This window comes from Protopterus annectens, chromosome 5.part1 (genome assembly GCF_019279795.1).
Source record: "Protopterus annectens isolate FY-2018-M chromosome 5.part1, PAN1.0, whole genome shotgun sequence".
In the NCBI taxonomy this organism is placed as follows: domain Eukaryota; kingdom Metazoa; phylum Chordata; order Ceratodontiformes; family Protopteridae; genus Protopterus; species Protopterus annectens.
The window spans coordinates 720,014,821-720,035,236 of NC_056736.1; the positions used below are offsets into that span (position 1 = coordinate 720,014,821).

Sequence of the window (20,416 nt, forward strand, 5' to 3'; positions counted from 1 at the left end):
GTTTTTTGAGACGGTCTGCGTAAGGCATCTGTTTGAGGCCAGTAATCCTCTTTGTGAGGTATTTCTGCAGCCTTTCCAGTTGTTGTAGATGTCTTGTGAGGTACATACCAAAAGGGGCGTTGTACTCTATAATGGGTCTAATGAGTGATGAGTAGAGAGGAACAATGACCTCTTTTTTCTGGATGAGAAACCTTTTGTGATGAGGTGTGCCATGTAGAAGGATTTCCTGACTACTGTGGCGATGTGATTATCAAAGGAGAGACTACTGTCCACCTGTGTCCCAAGGTCTCTTATCACACTTTCGGTGTTAAGTATACTACCGCCTATGTTGTAGTTCATGGGTACAGAGTTTTTACCAACGGGGATGACAATGCACTTTTTGGCATTGAGCTTGAGGCCATGGCTTTGACACCAGGCATCGTCTCAGTGAGGCCCTTTTGTAGGATGTCCACATCGTTAGGAGTTTCGATTATGGCTCCTAGTTTGCAGTCATCTGCGAACTTCATTAGCCAAAGACCTTCTGTGTTAGCCTGTACTTTAGAGAAGTAGATACCAAACAGGAGACGACCCAGGACTGAACCCTGTGGTACTCCACTTGTCACTGGTCTGAAGTCGGATTTGGAGTCTGCTGCTTTCACAGTGTGGATTCTGTCAGTGAGCCAGTTGGCAACCCATTCTACTAGTCCTGCAAATCCAGATAGTGACTGTTTAAAATGGGAAAAAGACAAAAAATTCAGTTATTTTCTGCAAACAGCTCCCATCCCACCTAGCATTAATATCTACTTCTGTGTGCATTTCATATGTCTCTGAGAAAAAAGAATTATGTCCATGTATTGTGTATCAGCTCTATTCCATGCAAACAGTAACTGCATATTAAAGTATTCTAAGTTGCTTTGTACAAATTATATTAATCTTGCAAATGTACACTATTCCTTCAAGGCCAGATAGTGACGGTTTAAAGAGAGAAAACAAGAATAGAGTCAATTGTTTCCTATAAACAGCTCTGATTCCCACACCACTTATAGCTACTACTGTGTGCAGTTCAGATGTCTGATTGTAATAAAAATGACCCATTTTAGCTTTGTCACATAGAAACAGTAGACACAAATTAAAGCTTTTCAATTTGCTTCACATATAGGTTCATAGGTTCATAGGTAGGTACTAGGCTATTTGGCCCTAGGGCCTATATAAGCCTAGCCAAAAAGGTACCATGGCTTTCGCCACCCAAAAAAATTATTTTCCTGTGCCCCTGTCAAGCAGAGCCACAGAGGTGATCCCCAGGGTGAATTTCCTATTTCCCACCCAATCATCAAGATTTTTCTTGAAGAGTGCTAATTAGGAGCTTTGTTTGACATAGATAGGTCGTCTGTTCCAGAGTATGGGAAGTCTCTGGGACAGGACTCTATCCCTCCAGCATGTTCTGTTTATTGTGGTAACAAGGTTTAGGTCCCTAGAGCATGTAGCTCGGAGGGATTGGGATTTCTTTAAGTGGAGCATGTCCAACAGCTCTGGGTTTGACAAAGCTTTGTATGTTAAGCAGAGCTCACCTCTGAGTAGGCGATATGCGACGGAGTAAAGCTGGAGCTTTTTGAGATGGTCTGTGTAGGACATCTGTTTGAGGCCAGTAATCCTGTTTGTGAGGTACTTTTGCAGCCTTTCCAGTTGTTGTAGATGTCTTGTGAGGTACATACCAAAAGGGGCGTTGTTCTTTATAATGGGTTTAATGAGTGATGAGTAGAGGGGAGCAATGACCTTTTTTTCTGGATGAGTGTGCCATGTAGAAGGATTTCCTGACCAATATGGCAATGTGATTATCAAAGGAGAGACTACTGTCCACCTGTGTCCCAAGGTCTCTTATCACACTTTCAGTGTTAAGTAGACTACCGCCTATGTGGTAGTTCATGGGTACAGAGTTTTTACCAAAGGGGATGACAATGCACTTTTTGGCATTGAGCTTGAGGCCATGGCTTTGACACCAGGCATCTGTCTCAGTGAGGCCCTTTTGTAGGATGTCCACATTGTTAGGAGTTTCGATTATGGCTCCTAGTTTGCAGTCATCTGTAAACCTAGTTAGCCAAAGACCCTCTGTGTTAGCCTGTACTTCAGAGAAGTAGATACCAAACAAGAGAGGACCCAGGACTGAACCCTGTGGTACTCCACTTGTCACTGGTCTGAAGTCGGATTTGGAGACTGCTACTTTCACAGTGTGGGTTCTGTCAGTAAGCCAGTTGGCAACCCATCTTGTGACATAGGGATTTATACCTAGTTTAGTGAGTTTATCTATAATTCCAGAGTGGGGGATGGTATCAAAAGCCTTGGCAAGATCTAGATAGGCTGTGTGAACCACCTTACCCTCATCTATGGCTTTGGTGACTGCTTCAAAGAAGTCTATCAGGTTTAGGAGACATGATCTGCCTTTTACAAACCCGAAATGTGTGGGGTCCAGAGTTTGGAGATTACCAATGTCTTTGTTTATGAGTTCCATGATGATATGTTCCATGGCCTTGCAGACCAGGCTTGTCAGGCTAATGGGGCAGTAGTTCCCGGGGTCTGTCATGGCTCCCCCTTTGCGGGGTGGGATAACCGTCGCAGTGCACCATTCAATGGGCACATAGCCTGAGGTGAGGCTATGATTGAACATGGTACTTAGGTGGGCTGCCAGTTCATTCTGTAGTTCATGTAGAATGCAGCCTGGGATGTTGTCAGGTCCCATGGATGCTGTGTTCTTGGCTTTGGAGAATGAAGTTTTTACCTGTGCAGCCGTGATTACAGGAACTTTGCATTCTTTCGGTATAGAGATGGTCTCTTTAGGGGGGTAAAGTTAGCACTGAACCTATCTGCCAGGATGTTGGCAATATCAGTTGGTTCTGTATATTTAGTGTCATTGTGCTGTAACTCAGAGCAGATCTGAGTGTTGCCATTGAGATTCTTGACATAGCTATAGAATGCTTTGTGGTTGTCTTTAGAATCAGTTGCGATTTTGTTTTCATAACTAGCTTTGGAGGATTTTATGAGGGATCTCAGCTTCTTACTGAGGCTGACCAGGGAGTTCCTCCAATCATGGGAATTTACTCTTTTTTGCAACAGTTTCTTTCTTCTGTTGTAGAGTTTGTTTATGGCAGAAGATCACCAGATTGGTTTCCTTTTTTTTGAGGATAGCATCTTGGTTCTGTTAGGGATAGTATGATCCATGCACTTGTGTAAGTGCTTATAAAGTGTATTTGTTTAAGATTCAGCAGTTGTCCCTCTATTGTCCATCTGCATGGGTGTCGTGAAGTTTGCCACTTCTGTCTTAAGAAGCTTGAAGTTGGCTTTGGAGAAATTTTTTACAGTTGTTTCCCTAATAGGGGGTGGGGGCGGGATGTGGATGTCTAGGGTGATTAGCTTGTGATTGGATCTGACCAATGAGGAACTGACCTCTGGTGTGGAACATGGGTCGCCCATGTTGGTAATGACCAGGTCTAGGATATTGCTGCCCCTGATGGGGGTGTGGATAAGTTGATCCAAGGCATTGGAATTTATGAATTCCAGAAAACGTTGAGCACAAGAGTTGGTACATGAGTAGTTTTCCCAGTTAATGGTGGGGTAGTTGAAACCACCCATTATTAGGGTGTTGGGTTGTACCCTAATATTTTCCAGTTTATCAAGAAAAGAGGATTGGGAATCTTGGGGCATGGTGAGGGGTCTGTAGCAAGCTACAATTTGGATTGCGGTCTTGCCCAGGGTTATTTGCACTTGGATAATCTCGGATGCATTATGGTGAGCAACTAGCTTGGAGGTGTGGACATCCTTAATGAATATGGACACGCCTCCGCCTTTAGTGTTTTGGTCCGGGTTAGGTGGCCAAAAGGTGTGATATGAATTATAGCCTGGTAATGCAGGGGTGCTCTCTGGACTTTGAACCAGGTCTCTGTCACTGCACAGATGTCGATGTTCTCCATTTTAAGGAGTGCCTCGAGTGAGTGCATTTTGAGGTTTAGACTTCTAGCATTGAGTAGCATTACCCTCAGATTTTTCTTGCTTGTACCTGTTACGGTGGTGAATTTATCATTTGAACCTTGCCTAAAAAAGGCACTATAGGGGTGGCAAGAGCCTTTGCCAGTATCCGGAATCCCAAGGGCGACAGGTGCAGGCCATCTCTGGCAAAGCATCGTGGTCTGTCGATCATGTCATTCCAGGCAGACAGATACTGAATCCCCTTAGAGTGACACCAGAAGCTAAGTCAATTATTGAAGTCAATCATTTTATCCTTGTAGTGTGGTATCATTCTGGATTATGGCAGTGTGCTACTCAGGGCTAGGGTCATACCTGCCTGGCCTACAAGATCAGAGAGCTCCTCCATGTCCGTTTTCATGTAGTCCAGGGAGGTATGTCTCAGGTCATTCACACCAACATGGACAATGACAGAGTCATATTTGTACTTGTTGTGGAGTGACCTGAGTGCGTGCGTTATGTGGTGTATCCTGGCACCTGACATGCAGCTGACAGTAACTTTCTCCTTGTTTAACCTGTGAGTGGAACATCAGTGTGCCTGACTATAGAGTCACCTATGACTAGAGTGTTGGGTACGTTATGCCTTAAGGGCTGTAGTTGAGTGGCACACTGAGTTTGTGGGCTATGTGTCATTTGGGTTGTGTTGGGGGTGAAGATTGCTTGCATTTCTGCTTTTGAGGTCACGGTTGTTTGGGCAGATTTTTATTGAGAGCCTCCACGATTGCAGGCGTGTGTTTTGTACTTCTATGTGTGTGTTTTGGTGGTGTAGGTTTTGCGGGACTATGTGATGAGTGTGGTGAGGTGCAAGTGTTTATCTTCTCCTCTTGACTGTCTAGTCCAGTCTTCCGTGAAGAGAGCTTTGCTTCCAGTTTGGCTATATAAGTGCATCTCTCACAGGTTGTAGTGTTGGGTGGTTGGAGGAGAGGGTTGTCTGTGTACATGAGGCAATTGCTGCATTGCCCCAAGATGCCCAGATTAACTAGGCAGACAGGCAAAAACATTGGGAGCTGACCTTTAGACATGCCTGGATAGGTGCTTATTTATTAAGTACTAAAAACTGTTTTCCTCTAGACAAGTGAGGAAAGTTGAGTGCTGTAGTAATTTGTAGCTTATTTAGTGCTTACAACAAGTTCTGAACAAGTGTTGAGCTCAAAGAAACAGATTTGAGTGCTAAAACTAAAAAGCTGACTAGTTGTAAGGGAAAATTTGAACAGCAGACTTTATGGCGCCAGGAATAGTTTAACCCTAGTTAAGAGGGGGGCTTCAGGAGCTTACAAACAGTCCTGGATACAGCAAATCTGTATCTGTACTAGACTTGTTACAGGAAAGGGGGGAAACAAGCTTAGAATTTTTTTTTCAATAAAGTGGAAATGGAGAAAGCTGGAACAGAAGTTAATTCAAGGTTAAGAATCTGAGTGGGTTGGCCTTCACAAATGTTCTCTGTTAGAATGAATGAACTAATGACACTAGACTGGGAGGAGTGTCCCAGATCAAATATACAGTATGGGCAGGTAACTGCAAAGCCAAGTATAAGAACACCACCACAATAGGGAAGGAGGGTGGGAAACTAAAACTACCACAACAATAGGGAGGGGGGACTAAAACTATTACAGCTACTAGCTGTAGCCACTAAATGAAAGTTTTAAATAGATCAAGGAGCAAGCAGACTCTAGAGAATGCTTTTAACTGCAAACAGACTAGATTAGAACACAGAAACCTCAAAAAATCAAAAATGCACAGAAAAGCATGGATAGAGCACTGACAAACAGAAAATACAACTCTCAGTATGAAAAAGCAGTTTGCAGTTAAGTAATTCAGTAAACATGCAATTAGAGTAATGAAACAGTATCTAGCAATGTAAAATACAGTTAAAACAGTATAAAACAGTACATAAATGCAGTGAAACAGTAACAAAGCTTTATAACAGTGCAAAATGTAGTAGATTAATTGTATAGCACAATTATAAGCATTACAGAAGTGCAAGTCAAAGAAATAAGTGTAAGAAATAACTTATCCTGCTCTTGGAATCTTAAGGAATTTCTGCTTAGTTTCAGCAATGAATTACCATCCACAGCTTGATAAATACACAATAATCACCCCTGTCCATTTTTAAGTGCAATTTAGATCTATGTTTGGGAAACAAGAAATGTACTCCAGGATAGTCCCGTGTAGTACTATTGGACAGATTCAGCTCGTAAATGCTTTATCCCATCCATGGGTCCCTTCAAATTATCTGTGGTATAATTCCAGTTATTCTCATTAGGGGTAATATATAATTATCGACCATAGGATGGGTAAGGCCAGACTATAATTAAATGGGATAGGTTATTTTGAGCACAAAAAGGCAAACTGGCTAAGGTTAAAATGGCCCACAAGGCCAGCTAGCCTAGTACTTACCTATGAACTAATGAACTTATTATCTTGCAAAGTCAGAATAATAAGCAAAGATCAGCACTTGGTCATACCTCCTCACCTACACTCACACAGATCAGCATTTTTTAAAGCTGATAAAATTCTTTTTTGCTGTAAGTCCACTGCCTGGCAATTTTGACTTAGTGTAGTCCCCAGTGATTTACCCATAGACCTCAATTTGTTTGCTCAACAGATGTATGGCACTGGAACAGCTGTCCAGATGAAAGTAAGAGGAGAAAGAAGAGAGCAAAAAAGAAAGAAAGAAAGAAAGAAAGAAAGAAAGAAAGAAAGAAAGAAAGAAAGAAAGAAAGAATGAAAGGGGATGGGTCTTAAGTTTATTTAACAAAAAATCATGACTGTCCTTGCCTCCGTTCTCTGTCTTCCCCTCTGCACTATGACCTTCCTCTCAGAATTCCAGGAATCTTTCGCTATGACTTTCAGTTTGACAGTCAATAACTTCAGGCTCTTGGGTGATAAGGATCACAGAGAACCAATTCAGGTTGCAGTGGGCACCCCCTTCCATTTCATTTGGAATTCCTCAACCTTCAAGGGATGAACTTCATCTTCTGTCTTAAATCATTTCAGATATTCTGTTTCACAGTTTATATAGCCAGTTTCCCTCTTCATTAGGGAAAAGGCTTTTTATTTCAGATTGTTTTCTAATTCCTAAAAAGGAATACACTTGAAGGCCCATTTTTAGACCCTTACAAACTGTGCACATTTCTTCACATTCCAAAATACAGAATATTGCCTCTACAAATTCCTTTCCTCCCCTGCTAGCTGATGCATTTCTGGACTTCTTGGACCTAAGAGATGCTTATCTAAACACAAAAAGTAACATATTTTTTAAAGGTTCTGTGCTCTGGGGTTGTATTTTCTGTTTACTTATTTACCCACTCTTTTCTTTACCACCCCAGGGGTCTTTACCAAGTGCCTTGCCCCAGTTATAGCTTATTGCAGACTTCATCTCATACATTTAACCCTTACCTGAACAATTCCTGATCTCAGCATCAACTAATATAATATAATATGATGTAATGTAAGTTTATTTAATCTAGCTTCTTTACAATTTGCCATGAATGTTCTCAACAACCTCAGGATGGAGTCATCCTTGATTCTTTATCACATGATAGTTTTTTCCAGGGTGTGTTCTGTACAACTCTTTGATGACAGCTTTTCTTCCTCAAGAAAAAATGATTCTTACCATCATCTTCTCAGTCTTCATCATAAAAAAAAATTTTTTAGAGTGGTTCCTGTTAGTGTTTTTTTTTGTGGTTATTATTATGTTATTTTATCAGCAAAAATGTCTACTGCAAGAGAATTTCTGAGATTTCTCAGATTCATGGACTCCACATGAGAAAGAATTCCTCAAATCACTTTGGGCTCAGTATCTTTTTCAGCTATCCTTTCCAATTTCTGTGCCCAGTTTTGTGAAAAAAAAGAAATCTTTAATGGGCCAGTCAAGTTCTTGTCAATCCAAGATCCCCCCTTTAACTCCTCAACCTTTCTCAATCTGTGGTCACAAATGCCTCGGACTTTGCTTGGGGGATGTTTCTCAGTTTGCCAAGTTTCAGGGGATTTGGCAACCACAACACAAACAGAAACACAAACACAAAAACCCGAAGGAAACTATGTTAATCATAAGTGCTCAGAAAGCACTAAATCAGCTTTAGTCCCCTGGAACACTCTTAGTGATAATGTACAACACTACAGAAATCCAAGTAGTGCTGTGAGAATCTGGGGGCATGTTGACTGCTAAGTAAGAATTTACCGGACTATTAAAGGGCCACATGTGGTCACAGGAACTGAACAGCCAATCTTACAGGCTGCATACAGGCTGCTTGAGCATGCCAAGAAAAAAACAGACACTGGAGGAACTGCAGGAGATGTTGAATCTGGGGGTAATCCTGGAATCCAGCAGTTCCTAGGCTTCATTGGCAGTTTTAATCACAAAAAAGGAGGAAGGACCAATTTTACTGTTCTCTATAAGAAACTAGATAGTCTCACAAAAGCAAATACATACCATGTGCCTGGGGTAGGTGAAGTCTTAGAGCAGATGCGGAGGGAGGAATATCTGATATCTGTCAACCTAGAGATAACTGGCATGTACCCAGTGGTAAGGCCAGCATTTGTTTTCTTGCTTGGGCTATATGAATTCACCCTTTTGGATGAAAAATGCCCCAGCAACCTTCTACAAGCTGGTATATCATATTTTTTCATAAGGTGTAGACTGTGTTCTAGGTTATGCAGGAACATATGTTACATGTTTGGGAGGTGCTGAGCAGATTAAAATTGACTAGGTTGAGTATTAAGTCAGAAAGAAATCGTAGAAGTAATTTATATTGGTCATCAAAGTAGTTACAACAAAGTGGACACTGTACATGCGTGGCCTAACCCTGTTACTAAAAAGCAGGTAAGAGCATTCCTTGGGACAGTGGGGTATTACAGAAAGTTTATTCCTCACTATATAACTATAGTCACTTTTCTCATAGATATTGTCTGAAAAAAAACAAACCAGATAAGGTTATCTGGACATCAACTGTGAGCTGGCATTGCAGAAGCTCAAGGAGGTAAAGAGTGGATTTTTTGCTGTCACTAGATGTGATTACAGCCAGGGGTTTATCATGCAGGTAGATGATTCAAGATATATTACTCGATGTGAACAAATCACCTAGAGACAAATGTTTACACCATGAAGTAGATAGCCCTAAAAGGCATGTAATCTGTTTTCTGCTATCCGGAGGAAACTGTGCACCATATTTGGTCTACACAACTCTTCCCCAGATAAGCACTCACTAGAGTCTGTGCTGCTGCCCACAACTCTCTTCATGTTTGGGAGCATTTTCTGTTGGCAGTCCTCCCAGGTTCAAAAGAAAGACTGAGTTTCAACATGGTACCTTCTATACGTGAGGCAGAAGAAACCCTGTACAAACATCTGGAAAACATGCAGACTCCACATAAACAGTGATCCGAGATCACAAGGGAATCCTGGAAGTTGTTTTGTGAGTCACTAATCTTAGCCATTGTGTCACAGTGTCTGCTCTGCCAAAGAAGGTGAAAGCTTAAATGTACAAAATAGAAATGTGGTCAGTGATTCTGTATGACACAGAAATGTGGGTAGTGAAAGTACATCAGCACTTAATGTGATGGAGGTGAAGTGCCTGAAATGGGCAGTAGGGTGAACAGTGGGGTAGGTGAAGAAATGGAGACACCAGAGCTGAAGCCAATGCACAGCCCAAGTTGCAGAGAAGGTTAAGGAGAATAGATTACAGTGGTTCAGTCATGTGCAGGCAAAGAGAAGACAATCTGGTAAATCAGATTTTGGAGACATGACTAGATAAGGATGTTCAACAGGGAGATGGATGACTGCATGACTGAATACCTATATGATTGTTGAAGAAAGTACAGCAGTGATTCTGAATTGTGAAAGGTGGGTACAGTTGAAGCAACATCCTTGGGAAAAGGGGGTGATGATGAGGTGCTTCAAACCACAGACTGGGGCTGCACTTACCTACATCATTTCAAAGGGGGAGAGGTATCTGGTAGTGTGCTTTAGTCTTCAACGTCATCCAAGGGAAGAATCGTATGCATCTGGGGAGAAGGAACATCTGGGAATAGTCTGGCCACTGCAGAATCTTCCTGCTTACGTATATGGTAGAAAATTCACAGAGTTTGCAGATCATCATCTCTTAACATGGTTGCAAAGAGTCAGTGTGCAAAATGGAAAGCTTCTTAGCTAGAGTTTGGGATTATAGTCCTTGTTCTTCTTTCTGCTTTTCCTGGTTAGGGGTCACCACAGCGTATCACCTGTCTGCTTATGACTGGCAGTGGAGAATTTTTTACGGTGTAGAGTTGCCAGCCTGGTGCCCACCCTTCCACAGAAGGCACAAACATGCACGCACTCATGCCTAGGGCCAATTTAGAGTGTCCAATCCACCTGCAGCATGTCTTTAGGATGTGGGAGGAAACCAGAGCACCCAAAGGGAAACCCATGTGACCACAGGGAGGACATGCAGACTCTGCACAGAAGGCAACCCAGCCAAGGATCGAACCAGAGAACCTCTTGCTTTGAGGCGGCAATGCTAACTGCTGCAGCACTGCGGCCACCCAGTTTGAGATTATAGTCCTATAGTATGATAATACAGAAGCAGAGTGGTGAGAGTAATGCAAATACAGATGGTCTGTCAAGACAGGGGTCTGGGTAACTTAACTTAAAATGCGTCTGCAACCACCAAGCATTAATACTTGGTGTTGTCACTTGACACCTTACTTGAATATAAGAAGGGAAGGAGAACTGCTGAGTGAAGCTTGCAATTGCCTATTAGTAAAACATATAGCAGAGCTACATTAAGCTAATATGTTTTCATAGAAATGTGGTATGTTGCTTCAACTGACTTTTTTAGTATGCAAAATGAATAGAATGTAAAAAAAATTGAACTGTACAAAATATGTATGTAATAGTTTTCAGTGGAAATGTAACAAAGCTGTTGAAAATAAGCTGGTGTGCATGTATTTGTAATGCCATTGGAACGGGGTTACATGAAATATTACTCCAGGTCAAAGTGTGCTTTACTTTTTCTGATCTATACATTCCTTCCAGAGTTACTTGACTGTGGAAAAAGGAGATGATAGAAGCTCAATTAACACTTTGCAACTGTTGTTTAGACCTACATGCCAAAGGTTGAAACAATTCAGCAAAACTTTATTATCTGGTAGTGAAAGGACCACATAATTTAATAAAGTTCTTCCATATAGCACTTATATGATAAAATCTTTTTTATAAATACTTTTATTCTTCACAAGAGAGATAAAATGCAGCAGTATAGTAGTTGTCATTAAATCAGAGCAATGAATAACAAATAAATATATCCAAGCTATGCAGCAACACAATAAAAGTTGTTTACAAGTTATTGCACCTAACAGTACAGAAAGATTGAGTAGAGCTCACCTGGATCAGGTGGTTTAGAGTCCAGTAGGCCAGTGATGTTCCTTTCACAATAGCAGTGTATCTTGTAATGTCCACTACTGTAGTTTCCCAAAATGGATGAGTACTGTGATAGTATTGAAAGAGTCTGTAACTAAAATGAAAATGGTTGCTAATTACATCACCTTTATAAATGTTCAGTATTCAGACAGTTAAAACCTATTTGTTTTTAATTCCTTTGTACATGTGTATAGCTTCTTTTTTCTTATTTCACTTTATAAAATAGGTGACTAAATATTTTAATGTTGCAAGTAAAGTGTTGTATTAAAGTAATTTCACAAGCTTATAGATGGTGGTTTTATTTATTAGTATAAGGGGATATGTGCAGACCTGGTAAAATTTCAGCTGTTGGTTTCTGCTTTTTGAAGAGTGACTGTTTATAGCTGTTGATACCATACAGATATTTAAATGATGGCTTGTTTTAATGGTAAATACTAATTGCGATTTTTTTGTGTGTCAGATTGTTGTGGCTGGTGGCAGCATGTCTTTAAATGACAGCACAAATTTTACTGAATCACAGTCCAGAAAAGAGAGGAAAAGGTGAAATGCAGCAAGCAAAAGTATTCTTGTGGGTATCTAAAAGATCCAATGAAGGAAATGAAAATGTTAACCAATCTGGTGGCTGAAAATATACTAATTCTGTGTTACGTGAGTGAAAAAAAGAGGAAGAAATTGACCTGAATAGTACAGGATAGCTCTGTAAATGTATTGCATCCACTTTACACAAGGTTGTGATGGCAGAATTTTCCCTTGCTGGAGACAAATAAAGTTGGTACTCAGAGATGTCTGCTTGGCAGCGGTCTCAGCATACTGTGGTTCACAAAAGTTAGTAACTCTGAGGTCAGATACAGTACTATATCTTAAGGTATCAGGCCTCTTCCTCAAGCAACATTCAGACATTCCTTGATGGAGGCTGCCACAGTTCACCATTTTTAATGTTTATTTAAATATATTTCTTAATGTATACTGCAATGATTTCACACATATCAATTGTCTTCTGTTTTTCACAGCTGAGAATATCAACTATGTTCTTTATTTTGTGTAGGGCACAGACACTACAATGCTGAATAAACTGAATTCCCAGCACAGACTGAATACTAACTACATTCCTCCAAAGAATACTCACGAGACACAGTTTGGAATCAGCCATTTTGCTGGTGTGGTTTATTATGAAAGTAAAGGTATGCTTCAAGTTCAAACCCACTGTTAATTACTTTGATGCAAGCTAGTTTAACTAGTGGTGTATACTATGTGATCTCACGAGGGTGAGAGTATGGATTTAATCTTTATTAATGTCAAGACTGACAGCAATTACTTTAAATTCAAAACAAGGCTACAAAATGAATAACATTTCACAAATGGTATCCTGCTGTGTTGCTTAATTATATTTTGTTGCACTTCTGATGTGTTCAGACATAGCATTTGAGATACACTGGTGTTCAATTCTAAATTTACAAAAAAGTAATGAAACTATTATTGACTGTAAATTAGATTATCGTTCAACAGTCAGGGTGTGATAATTGAGCCATTTTTGAATAATATTAAGCAAGAAACATTGATGCTACCGAAGTAAAGTAAATCTGTTAATTAAAAGATAGTTTGTGTGCAAAGACCCAGACAGACTAGTAAGCAGAACTTACAGCAAAATAATTGAATAATGTGGTTTATTAAATTAATTCACTGTGGGATCTCTGCTTCCTTATTCAGACTAAAAATATTCTACCTCCATGATCCAACCAACTTGGAGAAAAAGGTGAATTGCATTTCCCTTTCTTTGGAGTTCAGTGTTTTGGGTAGTACAGATCAGGTGTGCAGAGCAGAGCCCTGCTTTGGGAGGTTTAAAGCTTTAACATTCTGTTTTACAGTTTAGAAACATTCAGTGATTAAGGATAACATGCTGCTAGAAGCTTGCTGTCAGTTACAACAAGTCAATTCATTTCTTCAGTGTGAGTAAAACTGGGGAAATAAATGAAAGAGACCAATAATTTTTGTTTTAATAACTACAAAAAATGTTGTGTGTGTGTGTGTGTGTGTGTGTGTGTGTGTGTGTGTGAGTGAGTGAGTGAGTGTGTGTGTGTGTGTGTGTGTGTGTGTGTGTGTGTGTGTGTGTGTGTGTGTGTGTGTGTGAGTGTGAGTGTGAGTGTGTGTGTGTGTGTGTGTGTGTGTGTTGTGGGGGATAATTAGATACAGATGTACCAAAGCTTTATGGATATATGATTGAGTTATGTAAAAGTGTACATCATTTGATGCAATTTGAGTATGGTCAGCTATGGTCAGTCACCACTACCAAAAAAGACAGGTTTGTAAGTTTGAATACACTTAAATTAAAAAAAAAAGCCTTTTATCAATTTGAAGTGTAAAGGAACTTTATTAAAGAGTGCACTGCCTTCAGTGAAACAGTACTGTTATGGTGTGATCACGATACAGTTCTTAATGGCTATCACTGCACATTTTCAGATGTTATAGTGCTGGTGCTAAAAATGTACAATGCAAAATTCGACATGATCTGTTGCTGAAGACAGCCATTTATGAAGTATTTACCCATGCATAGGCTTCTGAGTCTAAATCTCAGATTAAATTTGCACCAGAACTTTTGAACTTAAATCACTGCTTGAAAACATTTAAGCTTTATACGAATGATTCAGCATATTCTTAAAGCACTGCTTAAAAACATTTAAGCTTTATACAGATGATTCAGCATATTCTTATTGCATTACAAACCATATTTTCTCAACACAAGAAACAACTCCAGGCATGCAGTAAAGGATTTACAGGGCACTCTTTGATTCTGTTTTTATGTTTTATACTGTTTGGTTTAATGTCTTTTTCTATAATGTGCATCCTACCAATGGGAAAATTATTCAGGTAGTAGAGGTATGGCTAATGCACCATAGATGAAGATGTAACATAAGAACAGCAATGATGCTCATAACATGCAGAATAATCAGACAGACAGCATTATGGAGTTGCATCTGTACTAGACATAAAAATACTATCTAAACAAAAATATGTTAGCTGTAATCTTTGATGAACGTAGCTGTCATAGAAACTGATTGCTGCACCTCCGAATGTGGTGAATGCTTTAAAATGTTTATGCATCTAATTGTGACTAATTATGCTGAAGTAGAGGGATGCAAGTTTGATTGGCAGCTCAGGCACCCATAGGAACTGATAAGAAGAGTGGAGGAAGGCAGAGGAATAATGAGGCTTTGCTTGCTTGCGTCTTTCTGGATGGGGGAGGATGGGGTGATATCCTTACAAGAAAAGGTCATTCTTTGAATCTGCAGTGGAGACCAGAGCCAGAATGGAAGGTGGTCTAGGTTTGCATGTAGTGTTGTTTAGTATTATTGCTTTGGGTTTGTGCAGGGATTCTCCTAGATCAGGACTCTTTACAACTAGTGGCATATTAGGAGGAGACAGTACGAAAGTAGTAGCTCCTCTCTTAGAAGCAAAAACAAGTCTGTTCTGTTTGTGGATGTACTGATGGGCTCAGAAGAAGAGTGAAACTTGCTTTTACAGCAAGTTAAGTTTGGCTTTATTTGCTCAAATGCACCATAAAAACTCAAAAAAGTAAAAAGTCATAGACATTTAAAAAACATGTAGCTGAAATCTGGTATGTCCCTAAGCGGTCATTTGCATATATCCCATGGACCTCTACTACAGGAGGTTTAAGGTATTACACAGGGAAGACACTAACATGGCTGGGTCTTTCTATGAGGTTTTACTAAATGGATTGTCTGTGAGACAGAGCTACAATAGCCACTGAAGAATTTACCCTTTCCTCACTGTAATGTGATCTTACAGTTGGTATATATAATTAGTATGAGTTGTGCTTGTGGTGCAGAAAACAATGTTTTTCTTCTTTTTTTCATTTTTGATAAGCTGATGATCAACAAACTGTGTCTGATCCGTCTGTGAAGATAGGTGATGACTGCCAACCTAGCCAGGTAGAATTTTGTAGATAATTCTGTCATTTGTAAATATTAATATAAGCCACATGCTTGTTCTCTTAAATGGAAAAAAATTATGTTAAATGTGGAACTGCAAAAATGTAACAACAGTGCACTCTGCTGTAGGGAAGCTGATAAGTCAAGCATTGTATAATTGTTTGATCGCAAAACCTGGAACCAAGATCTCTGGATGAAGGAATTCTTGCTTTTGTTTTGAGACTAGAGTTAATTGCTAGAATTTGCATATATAATGCCATTTATTGCTGTAGCTTCCTGACTAGGTGCTAGATCAAAAGGGTTGTTATATTCTGAGCTTCTGTTAGCCCAGGAAACAGAAAATAATGATGTAATCTGAAATGAGTCAGTGGTACTGTGTTATCAATTTAGGACAGAAAGAATGAGAGCATTAGAGCATTTTTCTTAAGAACATCCAACATCACCAGCACTCTGCCTATGCTCTATATGTAAGTTTTTTTTTAAAACTGTGTTTTCTCTTAGATATAACTAGGAAATAGGAAGATTAGATTAGTTTTTTTCTGTACTGATGTCAGAACTTTTCTGCTATATTATTTTAAGTATTTCTCTGTGATCCCTGAACTCTTGACTAGCACTGTATAGTACGAAGTATTGTCTTGTGTTTTTATTATTTATTATTAGATATTTTTAAAACTTTTAACTGTGGCTGTTTTGTGCAGAGATAATTTAAGCTGTAGAGTACATTGCATGTATATAGTGATATTGTCCAAGTCACTCCAATAAGCTTTGCTGTTCAGTCACACTTACCATTTGGATAATAATATTGCACAGTAATAATTGGACACACTTTACTAAGGAGCTTTTTAGTAGCTGATAAATATTAGTGGGATGTGGCAGCTTGTACTACATTTTAGACTGTGCAGAAACAGAACACAGCTGGAGAATCTGTGCCAGCCTTCCCCAGGAGTCTGTGTGTTTGTATATAACTCATATCTCAAAGTGTGTGTGTGTGTGTGTGTGTGTGTGTGTGTGTGTGTGTGTGTGTGTGTGTGTGTGTGTGTGTGTGTGTGTGTCAGCTGCTTGGGCAGGGTCACAAAGCACTGGTTGGATAGAGAGGATGCTGGAGGTTTTAGATTGCCCACTAGGCTGAAATCTGGACCCTATTGCTGTGCCAGTGGGGAGTCTTATTAGGGATCTGGAGAGAAAGGGAGAAACCAGCCCAAGACTGACTGTGATCTCTGTGTGCTCTTAAGGGAATTGTACTTTACTGTGTGGGTATTTGTTATCCTAACCAATGTGGATGCCCCTCACTGGTGTTAGTGGTGAGGATTGAGGCTCCTTGATTGCTGGTCCAGTGCATGGGCCTCACATATTAATGTGGTGGGATATCCACACCACATATTAATTGGTTGGCAATTGGCTTGTAGTGGTGTGGATAGTGAATTTCTGTAGCTTGTGTACAGTGATCACTGAAGGTGTTTTTGTATTCTAAATCAGCCACGAGTGAATACCTAGAGTTCAGATCACAATTGTTTCATTTCTTTTGTTACCTTAGTTAGTCAGGAAGAGCAGGCAAACATGTCAGCAGAGGAGTATAGAAAGATGACATGGAGCCAGTTGGCTGAGAAGTGCCAGGCTAAAGGACTGGTGCAGGGAAATCTGACTAAGGCAAACATGATTGCAGCTTTTGTTACAGCTACATCAGAAAACATAACCAGGAGGATGATCAGACTGACCGTGGAGATGTACAACACTCAGGGAATGGACAGCTCAACCTTTGTGCAGAGGACTTAAAAATCCATCTGGAGCTAAAGAGACTTGAGTTGGAGGCCAGGCATTTGGAAATGGAAGCTGTGGAAAAGGAGCGGCAGAGGCAGTACAAAAAGGAGATGCTGACTCTTCGGCAGAGTCATGGAGGTAATGGGGAAGGGAGTAACCGGACCCCAGAAGCATAAAACGTCAGTAAATTTCTTCCTCAGTTTAAAGAGGGGGATCATTTTGATAGTTTCATTCATGTGTTTGAGAGGGGATGTAAACAGTATGAAGTTGACCAAAGGCTCTGGGTACGGTTCCTGACCCACTTACTCCATGGTAAAGCTGTAACTGTGGTGTCTAAACTTGCTGATTGTGAATATTTTGATTATACCGCTGTTAGGAACTGTTTGTTAGAATTTTTTAAGCTAACACCTGAAACTTATAGGAAAAGGTTTCGTGAGCATACGCAAGGCAGGTGAAAGTGTGTATGAATATGTTGCTGAACTGAGCACTTATATTCATAGGTGTGTGAGTGGATGTCAGGTCACCACTTTTGAAGGGCTGACATACCTTTTGGTGAGGGAACAAGCCCTTAGAACTTTGCCTGAGGCCATGAGGATCTGGTTAACTGATAGAATATGTGCTACTTCAGATGAGTTGGGGAAGAAGGGATACTTATACCTAGCAAGCAGGACATCTCTGGACAGGAAAGGGACCCCCAGTAGTGCTCATGGGTCTAAAAGAACCCATGGTGGGCAGCCCAGACTGCCCCAACAGAATCTGCCAGTAGCAGGGGAAGCCACTAGCCCAGGTACATGTCCAGAGGGTTGGGAGTTAGCATAATGGTTAAGGTGTTTACCTTACAAACAAAATATGCAGGGTTTGATTCTCAGATGGGATAACTGGCTAGGCTTAAAATGGCCTGCAAAGACAATTAGCCTAGTACTGACCTATGAACCTATGAACGTATGAACCTAGGGTTAAATGTTTTGAATTCAACCAGTGGCGCCATGTGGCATACAGATCTCCACGGAGGCAAGGTGGGAAACAAAAGGTGAGGGGAGCCAGCAAGAGGTAAAGACAAAATGCCAGCAATAGGTTGTCTTGAGATAACAAGGGTACCAATCTACAACAATAAGTTGTATCCAATGATCAAGAATGGTAAAGAGGCCATTGCTAAGAGAGACACAGCCTCTGACATAACCATTGTAAAACCTGCAATGGTACAGAGGAGCAATACTTGCCTGGGCAGTCTACACCATTCAGAGCTTTAGGAGGGACCCCATTCCAAATACCTTTGGCTAGGGTTCACCTTGACTGGGAGGGTAGAAAAAGAAACCAGCAAGTAGGTGTGTTTGAGGATATCCCTGCAGATGTCCTGATAGGGAATGATTTTGATAGTGCAGTACCATGTGCTTGTGCAGTTACCTGCAGTCAGGCTTGGAGACAAGTGTATGAGTCTGATAGCCTGGGGGAGACCCAGACAGACCACATGCTTGCAGCCAGGACTGGTGAGGTGGTTACTTCAGGGAGGGAGCTACCCTGTAGCAGTGAGACTGAAGGTGAGCCACAGCTGCTTGTGGCTACTGATGTTCCCTTGGACAGAGTGACTGCAAAGATAGAGGTGAGTAGCAGTACCCAGGCTGACAGTGAGGCACCTCTGTCAGAGGATGCCAGACTTCCTGTGGAAGGGGAGCTGGGGAGGGTTACAAAGAGAGAGCTGAGACAGGCTCAGCTCTCAGACCCTACATTGCAAGAGCTGAGGCAGGTAGCTAGTGAGGCACCTGATTCTCAAGGGAAGGGGAAATCTGTATACTGGGACAAAGGGTTACTGTATAGGGAGTGGACCCCCTGAGGATGGGCTATAAGGTGAGTGGGTGCAGCAGTTGGTAGTGCCTAGAGCCTACTGTCTGGTGCTTCTAGCCATAGCCTATGATATTCCCTTTGCATGTCATATGGGCATAAAACGTACAAAGAGACATATTCTGCAGAACTTCTATTGGCCTGGAATTTCCAGAGATGTAACAGGGTACTGCAGAATCCGTGAGCAGTGCCAAAAGTTAGGCATGGCAGGAGACAAGATGAGAGCTCCTTTGATGCCTTTGCCTATGATTGAAGAGCCATTTCAGAGGGTAGCTATGGATATTGTGGGGCCTCTAAGTACCCCAAATTCCACAGGGAAAAATATATCCTCGTGATAGTAGATTATGCTACAAGATACCCAGAGGCAGTGGCTTTGTCCTCCATTGAGGCAGAAAATGTGGCAAATGCTTTGTTAGAGATTTTCAGCAGGGTAGGTTTCCCAAAAGAAATACTGACTGATACAGGTGCCAATTTCCTGTCAGACCTGCTGGCTTGCCTGTGGAAGTACTGTGGGGTGAAGCACCTGAAGACTACCCCCTACCATCCCCAGACTAATGGTCTTGTTGAGAGGTTAAACTCTACAATCAAGTCTATGGGCATTTGCAGACCAGTTTAAGAGGGAGTGGGACAAATATTTGCCCCATCTGTTATTTGCTTGCAGAGAGGTTCCCCAGGAATCCAGAGGTTTTTCACCCTTTTAGTTGTTTTATGGGCATAGGGTGAGGGGACCTCTAGATTTAGTTAGTGATGAGTGGGAAGGTGAGTGTGAACCTCACAAGGAATCTGTTGTGGCATATGTCCTAAACCTTAGGACAAGGCTCAGGTAACTCATGGGCTTGGCCCACAAGAACTGGCAGAAGCCCAACAACAGAAAAAGGTATGGTATGACAGGAATGCTCGAGCTAGAGAGTATGCTGTAGAGCAACAGGTAATGGTTCTCATCTGTGTCAGACACAACAAGCTGAAAGCAGCTTGGGAGAGACTCTACAAAGTGGTAAGAAAGGTATATGATGTTAACTACATGGTGGAACTGCAAGGCAGGTGGCAGGGGCACAAGTTGTACCATGTTAACATGATGAAACCTTACCATGACAGGGAGGCCCTTGTGCTGAGCATTTGCAATGGCTTGCAGGAGGAGTCTGAGAGAGATCTGGTGACTGATCTCCTCAGTGACGCTCGGACTGACACCTCACTGGAAGAGGTAGCAATGTCCTAGCAGCTATCTTCTACCCAGATTAGAGAAATCTGAGCAGTGTTACAGGAATTTGGGGACATGATCACTGGGAAACCAGGGTGTACCCACCTGCTGCAGTACCAGCTAGATACAGGACCCCAAAGGCCTATTAGGCAGGCCCCTTATAGGGTGCCTGAAAGAGTCAAACAGACTCTGTGGGAGGAGATACAGGAGCTGTTGGTACTAGGGGTAATTCAAGAGTCCAACAATCCCTGGGCCTCCACAGTGGTGCTGGTGCCAAAGGAGGAT

General features: G+C 41.2%; 1 protein-coding gene across 1 annotated transcript in view; it reads left to right on the top strand.

Annotated features, from left to right (window-relative positions):
• The window catches only part of MYO7A (myosin VIIA), a 1,588,820-nt gene that overhangs the window by 497,693 nt on the left and 1,070,711 nt on the right, over positions 1–20,416 (top strand). Inside the window, exon 14 of the mRNA XM_044073349.1 lies at positions 12,435–12,570. Coding sequence (XP_043929284.1) covers positions 12,435–12,570 — 136 coding nt within the window. The remainder of the gene's footprint in view (positions 1–12,434; positions 12,571–20,416) is intronic.